Genomic DNA, 12,196 nt, shown 5'->3' with positions numbered 1-12,196 from the left:
TTCCTATATCGATAGACATATTTGTCGCGTTCCATCAATGTCAAAAGATGTTGCATTTCTGTTCTATTACCTCTAAGTGATGAACGATATGCTTGACGTGCATTGTAAACTTGTTTTATTGTCGTCAAACTTGTAACATTATGATCCTTTATTGTCATCAATATGTTTCTTGGTTTGATCATATTTTTCGTCATATCACCAAGTACAACTTTCTCTTCTTGAGACAATCGGCCTAAGAAAGCATGACCAGTCAGTTTTTTGGCCAATTCGTGGTTATGGACACCGCATATTACATGCAGATACCATCCATCACCAACATTTGATGGTGTACCTCTCAATCTAAAAGGACATTCACATTTTCTACTCCAAGTACTCCTCGTCGGTTTAGGATTCTTCCAAGGTCTATATTTACCGCTTCTTTCACAACCAAGAATTAATTGTGTCTTTGTTCTTGGTCGTGCTGTCGCATTTTCAGATCTAAAAATGACAACGACAACTCCATTTTCCCTTCCAACATTTCTAGCCCATTTTAATAAATCATCTCGTGTATCAAACATCATGCCGGTACTAAATACATCAGTCAAATCAACCATAACATCTTCACCTCCCTTGTTCAAAGCATCATTCATTGCATCAAAATCACCATACCTTTCATCGAAATCACGTTCCAAACAGTCATTCATATCCTCAAAATCAGGTTCGAAACCTTCATACATTTCATCACTATTGTATTCCCTTTGGTCCATTTATCTGTATCCAGAACAAAGGAAAACTAAATTTTTAATTTTTGAAGATAACATGTACGTGAATTGCAGTTCACGTACAAAACTTATTTTCCAAACTTTTTATGAATATGCAATTTCATATCACGTACGTGGCTTATTATTCAACATTCAACGATTACGCAATCTTAGTTCACGTAGGTGTACGTGAATTCAGATTGCGTACAATATGAGGATTCAAGTTTCAAACTCCATTGATTACGCAATCTGAGTTCACGTAGGTGTACGTGAACTCAGTTTGCGTAGAGTATGACATTTTTAATTTTTTAAAACATACGTGAACTCAGTTCACGTAACTCCAAAACGTACGTGAACTGAGTTCACGTAAAATCCCCAGATTTACAAAAAAAATACGAACCAAAATACAGAGCAACAAACATACCTTTTTATGTAGTTTTAACCACAATGTGATTATCAAACTGATGTGTTGTAGGTTATGAGTGAATGATGTAACTTTTTAATGATTTTGAGTATTGGTTAGTGAAGTATGATGATTTTTGTAGGTGAATTGTGAGGTTTGATGAAAATTGATAAATGAGAGTTATAGAATAATAAATGTGTAATATTAATGACAGAGGCATTTTGGGCATTTTAATTTTTTTTAATTTTGAGGGGTGTGAATAGCAATTTGGGGGTAATGTAGCATTATTGTTCTTATTTTTCTCTAGTTTTGGAAAAAAATAGTTTCCTCTTTTGAAAGCATTAAGAAAGTGATCGGTGCATTTGTGTAGAAGGTTGTTAATTCGAAGTCGTCGAGACTCAAACATCCACCAGTGTTTTCTTTTTTCTTTTTTTCTTAAATGATGAATTACAACGTTGGAAGTAACTAACGTCGTTCTCTCATATCATCTCATGGCATTCAAACTCACTCACTCCGTCACCACCAAACTCCGTTACTTTTCTTCTTCTTCTTCTTCAGCTGCAGATGCACTTGTCTCCATTTTCACCACCAAAGGTACCTCCGCACCAGAACTCAAAACCATCGCACCTGAACTCACCCCAAACCTCGTCGAATCCGTCCTCACGCGCCTCCACAGTTGGCGCGTCGCTCAAACCTTCTTCCATTGGGCTTCCAACCAACAAACTCATTACCACCACACTTCCTTCACCTTCAATGCCATCGCTTCAATCTTCTCTCGTTCCCGCCAAACCCAACCTCTCATTGACCTCGCCAAACAGCTTCCCAATTCCTCCGTTTCATTCACCCCTGGTTCCTTCTCTTTCTTCCTTCGTTGCCTCGGTAATCTTCGCTTGGTTCGTGAAGCCAACCACCTGTTCGATGAAATGTCTCAAAGGGGTCTTTGTGTCCCCGATCGTCATTGCTACAACACTTTGTTGGATGTCATTTCCAAAACTGGTTCCCTTCATTTTATGGAGATTAGGTTGAATGAAATGAAGGGTTTTGGTTGGGAGTTTGATAAGTATACTTTGACACCGGTTATTGTTACTTATTGTAATGCTCGTAGGTTTGGTCAGGCTTTGAGTGTGTATAAGGAAATGGAGGAGAAAGGTTTGGTTGATGAACGTGTTTGTTCTATGATGGCTTTGTATTTTTCTAAATGGGGTGAGGTTGATAAGGCTTTTGAGTTGGTGGAGAGGATGGGTGAACATGGAATGAGACTCAGTGAGAAGACTTTTTGTGTTTTGATTCATGGGTTTGTCAAGGAGTCGAGGGTTGATAAGGCGCTTCACCTGTTTGATAAAATGCGTAAGGAGGAGGGTTGTTTTACGCCTGATATTTCCTTGTATGATGTCCTCATTGGAGGACTATGTAAGAAGAAGGATATTGACAGGGCTTTGAGCTTGCTTTCTGAGATGAAGGAATTTGGTGTTAGGCCGGACATTGGAATTTTTACTAAATTGATATCGTCTTTTTCGGATAATACAAGTATGCTTTCCAAGTTACTAGAAGAAATTCCAGAAGGGGAAGAAGAGGAACAAACTCTCGTTTTGATTTACAATGCACTTTTGACTTGTTATGTGAACAATGGGTTGATGGATGAAGCTTATCGCCTTATTCAAATGATGATTCAAAGAAAATCTAGTACTGATGACGATACCCGGATGAATAGTTTCTTCAAGGCCATCAAAAGATTGGTTTTCCCAAATATCACTTCCTTTAGCATTGTTATTGACGGATTACTAAAAAAGGATCGGTTGGACCTCGCATTGACCCTTTTTAACGATATGCGACAATTTGTTGGTAAGCCAACTGTTTTGATTTACAACAATCTGATTGATAGTCTCTGCAAATCCAATAGATTGGAGGAGAGCTATGAGCTCCTGAGAGAGATGAAAGAATTAGGAATTGAACCTACTCATTTCACTTACAACTCCATTTATGGATGCCTGTGTAAAAGAAAGGATGTCTCAGGAGCCCGCGATATTTTAAAGGAGATGGGTGCATGTGGGCATGGACCATGGATAAAACATTCCACCCTTCTTGTGAAAGAGCTATGTGATCATGGGAGGGTGATAGAAGCCTGTGAGTTTCTCGATAACATGGTTCAGCAAGGCTTCCTTCCTGATATAGTTTCGTATTCTGCAGCAATTGGTGGCTTGATCAATATTCAAGAAGTGGATCATGCAGTGAAAATATTCAGGGATTTGTGTTCTCGCGGCCACTGTCCAGATGTGGTTTGTTTTAATGTGTTGATAAGAGGGCTATGCAAAGCCAACAGATTGACAGAAGCTGAAAGTCTATTAAATGAGCTTGTTGAGAGGGGTCTCTCTCCCTCAGTTGTTACCTACAATTTGTTTATCGATAGTTGGTGCAAAAATGGTTCTGTCGATAAGGCTATGGCGCTTCTTTTCAAAATGTCTGAAGAAGACAAAGAGCCTAGTATCATTACATACACAACTTTGGTGGATGGATTATGCAAAGCAGAAAGGCCCGAAGATGCTCTATTGCTCTGGAAAGAAATGGAAAGAAAAGGTTGTCATCCAAATCGAATCGCTTTCATGGCGCTTATTTACGGTCTTTGCAGATGCTGTAGGCCAACTGAAGCCCTTTGTTATTTACGCGAGATGGAACAGAAAGAAATGAAACCCGACGCCTTCATTTACATTGCATTGCTAAGTGCTTATCTGTCTGATATGAATTTGACATCTGCATTTGAGATATTCAGAGAGATGGTTGATTTAGGATATTTTCCAAAACCCCTTGATAAAAACTACCCCATTGCAGTAGATGCAACACTCAAGTTTTGTAAGGATCACAGAACATCCTCAAGCATCCAAGTTTTAATGGAAGAGGGAAAAATTCCAACACATTGTGAACTGTTGGAAGTTAAAGGTTAATCAAATCAAAGGGAGTCAACTATTTTTTTAGATTGCTAGAGTAAATGTTACATATCAAATTGATGGGTCTGGCACATAAAGAAATGTACAGAAAAATGCATCTGTTAAATATGTGCTTGTGCGCCGGTCACGACATTTAAATTTCGGTCGTGACAAGAAGAAATATATCCAGTCAAAATAATGGTTAAATATGTTGCCAGACTATTAGCTTAAGTGATGTGCTCAACAACAGGAAGTGGACTGGCCGTAGGTGGAATGGCACATAGCAGGACTGGGGGAGCATATGTGGCTAGCAACACGTTGGAAAATTTTGGTTATGAATAATATCGAGGATAGAATCAAGGGCAATGTGTAAGGGTGACTTAATATGCTTCATGTTTGACATAATACTTAAGTTGGCCAATTTGTTTGGGGCTGCACGGTTTTGGTGCAAGTACTGGAGCGGAATTTAAAATCACTTGATGCAGAATTATGCACAAAATGGAGTTCTTGTTTTGGTGTATTTTTTTGGTTGCAATTACTTTCTTAAAATAAATAGATATCTCAATTATATCACTTATATAGCATGGAAACTATAGTAATTGACACTTTAAAGTAAGTGATGAAGGAGTTCAATTCATTTTGTCTTTCAGTTTCTTTTTTTTACTAAATTACAAAAATAAACTATCCAAAAAGATGTTTAAAAAGTTGTAGATAAGTTGACATCCCTACAAAAGACAACCAAATCCAGTTAATTAAACTACAGTTAAATAAGATAAAATGAATTCCATGTATGTCAATGTCAGAAAACCTAGTATGTGCTGGAACATAGACAATAATACAACAGAGATTGAGAAAAGATAAATAAAATATAAACTGGGAAACAAATCATTCAATAAAAAAATAGTAAACACATTATTAAAATAAATAACCTTTTAAATAATTATTATCGTGCTCTTCAGCAATGATTAGCAACGTCTAAATACTACTAGTATGAATATAGTATAAAAAATAATCATTATTGACATATATCATACCAACTATTCAAATATAGAGACATCTCGAAATTCATGCATTCAACGTTAAATATTGTTTCTTTTTCAACAAAATATTTCTATTTTTGAAATCCTGTTATTAAAAAAAAAAAAGAATTTATCGATAAAAATTGATTTAATTAGATAGAGAATTGATTTATACTCTGAGTATAAGAATACTGATAATAGATAATAGGTAAATACTTGTATATAATATAACCTTGACCTAATTCTATTAAATCACATAACCCAACCCAAGTGATCTAAACTTTTTAACAGCTGAAAAAAAATACAATTTGTACCTATGTTGATATTGTATACCCACAACATAGGCAAGTTGGCAACTTCCTCTTCATTCTTCAACTTGAAAACTCTCTGACGTAGCTATCTTGAAAGTCAAGTAAGAATCTCACACACACATAGAAAGTCCAACCAATCTTCATCATAACACTTTTCTCTAACACACACTCACACACTAAAATAAAAGCAAACCCCACTTCACACGCTCAAATAAAGTTTTAAACTTCACTCTCCAATTCCTTACTTCAACAACCTTCGTTTCCTGCTTATTTTATTATTATTTATTTTAAAATAAAAAGGTTTTTTTTTTTTCTTCTTCTTCTTCTTTAGGAATGTTATGTCAATAAACTTCAACAAGAAACATCAACCGCTGCAAAACGCCATGCCGGTGCATCCAATTCGCGACATTCCATCATCGTTCGGAGATCTGCCGCCGAATTTATCCTTACCGGAGCTCCGTGAAACGGCTTACGAGATCCTGTTAGCAGCTTGCAGGAGCTCAGGTCCGAAGCCGTTAACATTCATATCGCAGTCGGAGAGGGGAGCTAGGGATCGGACTCCGACGGCTTCGCTTCACCGGTCACGGACTTCGACGGCGGCGAGCAATGTGAAGAAGGCTCTTGGACTCAAAACGTCGTCGTCTTCGAGGAGTAAACGTGCAGTGACAACGGGGGAGTTGATGAGAGTTCAGATGAGAATCTCTGAACAGAGTGATAATAGAATTAGGAGAGCACTTCTCAGAATTGCTGCTGCTCAGGTTTCAATTTTGTTCTTTCCTTCCTTTTTTTTACTGAAATTCTAAAATTCATATAAAGACTTTTTTAATACTATTCAAAAATAAATATTATAATAATTAATAACCATGAATTTTTTTAGTTATAGCTAGCTTTTCCAATAGCTAGAGTTTCGTCATAGATAAGTAAATTATGGTCAAGATTGTTGTAGTCAGGGTTAGCTAGATTTTTGAATTTGTTGAATTTCATGAAATAAAATTGAATCAGAAGCTTATTTAAGTTCTCTAGTTTTTATTGTTTTTAATAATAGCTAGTTCTCTAGTTGTTTTAGTTCTCTTTGAATATCATTAAGTTCTATAAAAACATTGGTGTGAGTGAAGAATCATAAGCTTAGTTTTAATCGAAAAGTACTAATAAACTATAAGCTTTTGCTTTGGTGTGATTTATTTCAAAATTTATGTAGACATGAAAGTAAGTTATACATGAATATTGAATAGCGTGAGTATTGAGGTTGAACCAAGTAATCCAAGTTCAGAAGGAATTATTTGAAGTTAAATGCTAACAGCCTTAAGGGCATTTGTTACTGAATCAAAAATAGAAACTTTATACTATTCAATATGCATGGATAGTTGTGCATTCAATTTCTTAAAAATTTAAATGTTGATTTTCCAATAAAAAATTTCCTTTCTTGAAGACCCTTATTTGAAATAGGTCTATATGCTTTCATTTTTCCACACCCAAAATTTCATCTATTAATTTTTTTAGCTCAAGAGTACATGAACACTCTTGAGGTTTTACAAATGAGACTTCACTCTATTCTACAGCTGAAGTTGAACTTTCCCTAGTTGACTTCTGTTGATTACCATAATATGTTGAAATTTGGTTGGTGTGTTTGACTTCTGTTGAACATCAGCTTTTATTGTTTAGAATAGATTATCTGTATTTTACTTTCTTTTATTGCTTGTTTGTTGATTATTAAGTTGGATATATTTCCTACTGCTGGAAAAGGTTATACTTCATTTCATTCCTTTATGATTGTGAGTAAAACTTGTGGACCAAGATTTAAATTTTCAACCAGTTCATTTTTCTCCTTACATGTGATTAATCACTAATGATAGCTTACTAGGTCTTTGTTCATGAAATTAAAATAGCTCGGAAGACGCATGGAGTTGGTGGTTCTTCCTTTAGAGCTTATACAACTCTTCAAGGTTTCAGATTTTTCCACTGAACAAGAGTATGAGGCTTCTTTTAGAAGAAATTTGAAGGTTCTTGAAACAGGACTCCTCTTGCATCCGCACATTCCATTAAATAAATCTGACAGTTCTGCACAGAACCTCCGCCGCATAATCTGTAAAGCCCTTGAGAAACCTATGGATATTGCAAAGAGCAGTGAATCAATGCAAACCCTCCGGAGTGTTGTTTTGTCACTTTCTTGCAGATCATCTGACGGGTCTGTTCCTGAGACATGTCATTGGGCTGATGGGTTTCCAATGAACCTTTGGATCTACCAAACTCTTTTAGAAGCCTGTTTTGATATTCATGTTGAAAGTTGTGTGATAGAAGAGATTGATGAGGTCTTAGAGCTCATTAAGAAGACCTGGGTTATGCTCAGAATCAACGAAACGCTGCATAATATTTGTTTCACATGGGTCTTATTTCATAGATATGTCGTCACGGGTGAATTAGAAAGCGATCTGTTGTTTGCATCTTGTAATCTATTGGGGGAAGTTGAGAAAGATACTGTGATCATGAAGGATCCTTTGTACTCAAAAACTTTGAGCTCCACATTGAATCTGATGTTGGGTTGGGCAGATAGAAGGCTCCTTGCCTACCATGACACTTTCCATAATGGTAATATTGAATCAATGGAATGCATTGTATCTCTTGCTGCACTATCAGCAAAGATACTGGCAGAAGATATCTCTCATGAGTATAATACAGAGAAGGAAGAAGCCGATGTAGCCTACACCAGAGTTGAAAATTATATTCGATCATCATTACGTGCTGTTTTCATTCAGGCAAGTTCTATCACTCGAGCTTCTTTTAAATGGTACATTCTTATTATTTATTGTGACATATTTGTTTGTTAATGGTAACCTTTTGATACAATTATCCTAAATTGTGTAAAATCGATTGTTGTACAGAGCTATTTGCCTAATTTTGGTGTCATTCATATGGCTTAACTCTTTTTAATCTCTTTTAAGGCAGAAATTGGAAAAAGTGGACCCCAGCAAGCATCTATCTAGAAAACAGAATAAAGCTTTTCCCATTCTTTCTGTCCTGGCACAAGACATTACTGAACTGGCTTTTAAGGAGAAAGCCATATTTAGTCCCAAACTGAAGAGATGGCATCCTCTCGCCGCTGGTGTTGCGGTTGCTACCCTTCATGTGTGTTACGGAAATGAGTTGAAGCAATATGTTAAAGGTATCAATGAGTTGACACCTGATGCTATAGAAGTGCTGATGGCTGCCGACAAGCTGGAGAAAGAGTTGGTGCAGATAGCAGTGGAAGATTCTGTTGACAGTGAAGATGGTGGCAAATCCATTATTAAGCAGATCCAACCTTATGAGGCTGAATCTATAATTGCTAGTCTGGTTAAGTCATGGATAAAGATCAGAGTGGATAGACTGGGGGAATTGGTTGACAGAATTCTGCAACAAGAGGTATGTCAAATCTTGTTGCTCATAATTTAATCAAGTTATTTTAAAAAAACAAAGATTAAACAAATCCATTCTCTCTCATTTTTGTCTTTACAAATGATTTAAGATATTGTCAGATACTACCATCCATTACTTTGTTATTACTGCACAAGAACATCATTGTTGGCAAGTTTAAAAGTTTGAATATGCTACTCCATGCTCAAATATAAGCAAAAAATAAGTCATATTTGGTGGTCCAAAATATAAACAAAATTTAACTAAATTTACCCTATTTAATGTTTACTGTTCTTAAAATAGTGAAAATACCCTTCAATGGAACATGTTCCCATACATGAAATTAAAGGAATGAAAGAGTAGTTTGGAAATGCAATTATCTTAATTATTACATCGAGAAAATTAAATGAGGTTAACTACTATTCTTAATTTGTGTGTAATTAGTTACTTTTGCTTATAATTGTGTGTGGAAGGAATAATTTTTAACTTCACCATCCTTTCCTACAGGCATGGAATCTACGGGAAAATAAAGAGGGGTTTGCTCCTTCTGCAGTTCAAGTTCTACGTTTCGTCGATGACACTTTGGAAGCTTTCTTCCTGTTGCCCATATCCATGCACACGATTTTACTTCCTGAATTGATATGTGGTCTTGACAAATCTATCCAACAATACATTTTGAAAGCAAAATCTGGCTGCGGTATATATTCGTTGCATTAGCATTTGATTTACCTAACCGAGTTATTCAATTCCCATGTGACTAAGTTTTTCTCTTCTTATGGTCTGCAGGGAACCGTAATACATTCATCCCGACTTTGCCTGCATTGACTAGGTGTTCAACAAAAGCAAAATACCACAGTGTATTCCGGAAAAAAGAAAAGCCACAAATGACTCAGAGGAGGAAAGCCCTTGTTGCATCCACAAATGGAGATAGCTCATTTGATGTACCCCAACTGTTTGTTCGCATCAATACTATGCAACGTATTCGCATGGAATTAGGGGTTTTGGAAACGAGAGTAGTTGCTAATCTTAGCAGTTCTAATTCCATTAATGACGATGATATATCAGATGGGGTGAGCTTCAAGCTTTCTGCAGCTGCTGCAGTGGAAGGTATCCGTCAACTCTGCGAGTGTGTGGCGTACAAAGCTGTTTTCCAAGATCTATATCACGTTCTTTGGGACGGTCTATATGTTGGAGAAGTTTCTTCGACCAGGATTGAGCCTTTTCTTCAGGAGCTTGAACAATACTTAGAGATCATATCATCAACAGTTCATGATAAAGTTAGAACTCGAGTAATTGTTGAAGTAATGCGGGCTTCTTTCGATGGGTTCTTGTTGGTTTTGTTGGCGGGAGGTTCGTCTCGTGCTTTCTCTTTGCAAGATTCTGTTATAATAGAGGAAGATTTCAAGTTTCTGAGCGACTTGTTTTGGTCAAATGGGGACGGATTGCCAGCTGAATTGATAGAAAAGCAGTCTGCAACTGTTAGAAGTGTACTTCCCTTGTTCCACGCGGATACTCAACACATAATTCAGCAATTTATTGAACTTACTAAGGAAATGTATGGTTCTACGGCTAAATCTCGGCTTCCGTTGCCTCCAAAAGCAGATCAATGGAGCCCAAGAGAACCGGACACGCTTCTTCGAGTTTTGTGTTACAGGAATGATGAGGCAGCAGCCAAGTTCCTTAAGAAGAATTACAACTTGCCTACGAAAATCTAACAAATTGACAAGTAACCCCCTGATATTACTTCAAGCCTTGCCACCTTATATATATAAATTTAGTTGCTTAATTTTTCTGTTTTGAAATTCTCACTGGTAAAAGTGGTATGCATGATACTACTCTTAATCAGTGGTTTGGTTAACTTTAGGAAATATGGTGCTTTATCTTCGATAATGCTTAAAACTATATTTGTACAGGTATCTGTGATTCTTTGTTGATGTTTCCAGCTTGTGACAAAAAGCAATTTCTGACCTCACCGTGATGTGGTATTTTTTTCTTACACGAACAAGTCTTGAGTTTGGCCATGTAATAAATCTAATTATTTTATTTATTTTGTGCAAGGAGATACTTAGGATAAAGTATAATTTAACGTAAAAAATCCTCGTGAAACATGTAGAAACCAAATATTCATGCAGATAAGGTAATACAAAAAAATTCTTTTCAGTGTACAGTTGCCTAAAAAGTCCGGATTGATTTACGTTAATATTCCAAAAAAAAAAAAATGATGGTAAAATTGCTATGGTATACAATTTTTATTTTATAATAGTGTTTCGGCGGCATCTACATTTTATTAGAAAGAAAAGAAAAAATATTCATAAGTGTATTTCAAACACTTAATTTTATTTGGAAGAGTATATTTTGTTTTTTATTTATTTATTTAAATTTGGAAGACGAGTGCATACACAAATTTTGCTTTTGGGTGGAGAAAACTCATCCCAGTTATAAAATGTATTTTTTTTTTTCCACAACCTCAACTTTAGATTCGATTAAGCGTTTAGATTTTATGTAGTTGTTGGTAACTTAATTGCTGTCCGTGGATTTCGCTGATTGATTTTTAGTGGATGTGATTTTAACTAAGTTGAAATAAGTACTTATAAGTTTTGGCACTTTTTTTTTTCATGTTAGTAATTTAAGGAAACACGGTTTTTGTTTTTTTTTTCACATATGCATACTTTCGAAAAACTACTATTTTTTATTTTTTTCTGAAAGTACATTTTTAAATCTGTACGGTTTTTAAAAAAAGTGATGGTGGACAAAGCTGCTCTCTTTGTTAATTAATTTTCAATGGACCTTAAAAAACAAAACATATTTTTAAAGAGAACATGTTTTCTTCCCTGAGGTGGATGAGAAAATTTACAAAACTTTGTAACTATTAAATGTATATTAGATTTCACAGTGAAATTGATAAAATTACGGTAAACCACTATAATTTTATGAAAATTATTGGAGTGGTCGACAACTATTTCCTTATATGTATGTACATATGATGTGTGATATGGATACTCCAATCTCTAAGTCTGGAAGTTTCCAATCGTATCAAGGATGTTTCTATAAGGATGGGGACTGCACGATCTCTTTGGATATAAGCTGAATTGTCAGAGCAGAATATGCTTAAATCTAAATCTTCTTGTAACCATCTCATGCAAGAGAAATCTTTTTAATGTATATCAAACATAAAACAAAATTCATATAATTTGATCTGTCTTTTGCTTTATTCTATTTATCAAACGCTACTACAGTTTACACCCAGAAAGCCCCAAACAAATTGCCAAACCAGTGACAACGGAAGGTGGCTTTACCATGGTAATGGAAGGTGGCTTTTTTTTTGTGACAGAAGGTAAAAGATATGATGTTGGAAATAAGAGGATGTGAAAATGAAGAAAAAAGAAGCTGAGAGCTTGAAGTTCGAGAGAAA

General features: G+C 35.7%; 2 protein-coding genes across 4 annotated transcripts; both read left to right on the top strand.

Annotated features, from left to right (window-relative positions):
* Positions 1–1,634: 1,634 nt before the first annotated feature.
* Positions 1,635–4,406, top strand: LOC113783927 (putative pentatricopeptide repeat-containing protein At5g08310, mitochondrial). The gene is made up of 2 exons (XM_073367268.1): positions 1,635–4,077; positions 4,315–4,406. Exons 1-2 carry the CDS (start codon positions 1,635–1,637, stop codon positions 4,404–4,406), a joined length of 2,535 nt encoding a protein of 844 aa, XP_073223369.1.
* Positions 4,407–5,477: 1,071 nt separating this feature from the next.
* On the top strand, positions 5,478–10,831 carry LOC101514261 (protein unc-13 homolog). 3 transcript variants are annotated; one of them, XM_012714790.3, is made up of 6 exons: positions 5,478–5,495; positions 5,726–6,152; positions 7,281–8,147; positions 8,338–8,793; positions 9,292–9,481; positions 9,571–10,831. In XM_012714790.3, exons 2-6 carry the CDS (start codon positions 5,733–5,735, stop codon positions 10,497–10,499), a joined length of 2,862 nt encoding a protein of 953 aa, XP_012570244.1. In that variant the 5' UTR covers positions 5,478–5,495; positions 5,726–5,732; the 3' UTR covers positions 10,500–10,831. The 3 variants fall into 3 exon arrangements, with proteins under 3 accessions (XP_012570244.1, XP_027189136.1, XP_027189135.1); XM_027333335.2 differs by lacking the exon at positions 5,478–5,495 and having other exon boundaries at positions 6,011–6,152; positions 7,248–8,147; XM_027333334.2 differs by lacking the exon at positions 5,478–5,495 and having other exon boundaries at positions 6,014–6,152; positions 7,256–8,147.
* Positions 10,832–12,196: the final 1,365 nt, after the last annotated feature.

The sequence above is a fragment of the Cicer arietinum genome, chromosome 4 (genome assembly GCF_000331145.2).
Source record: "Cicer arietinum cultivar CDC Frontier isolate Library 1 chromosome 4, Cicar.CDCFrontier_v2.0, whole genome shotgun sequence".
In the NCBI taxonomy this organism is placed as follows: domain Eukaryota; kingdom Viridiplantae; phylum Streptophyta; class Magnoliopsida; order Fabales; family Fabaceae; genus Cicer; species Cicer arietinum.
Note: the sequence above shows the minus strand (reverse complement) of the source record. Positions and strands in the feature narration are given on the sequence as shown.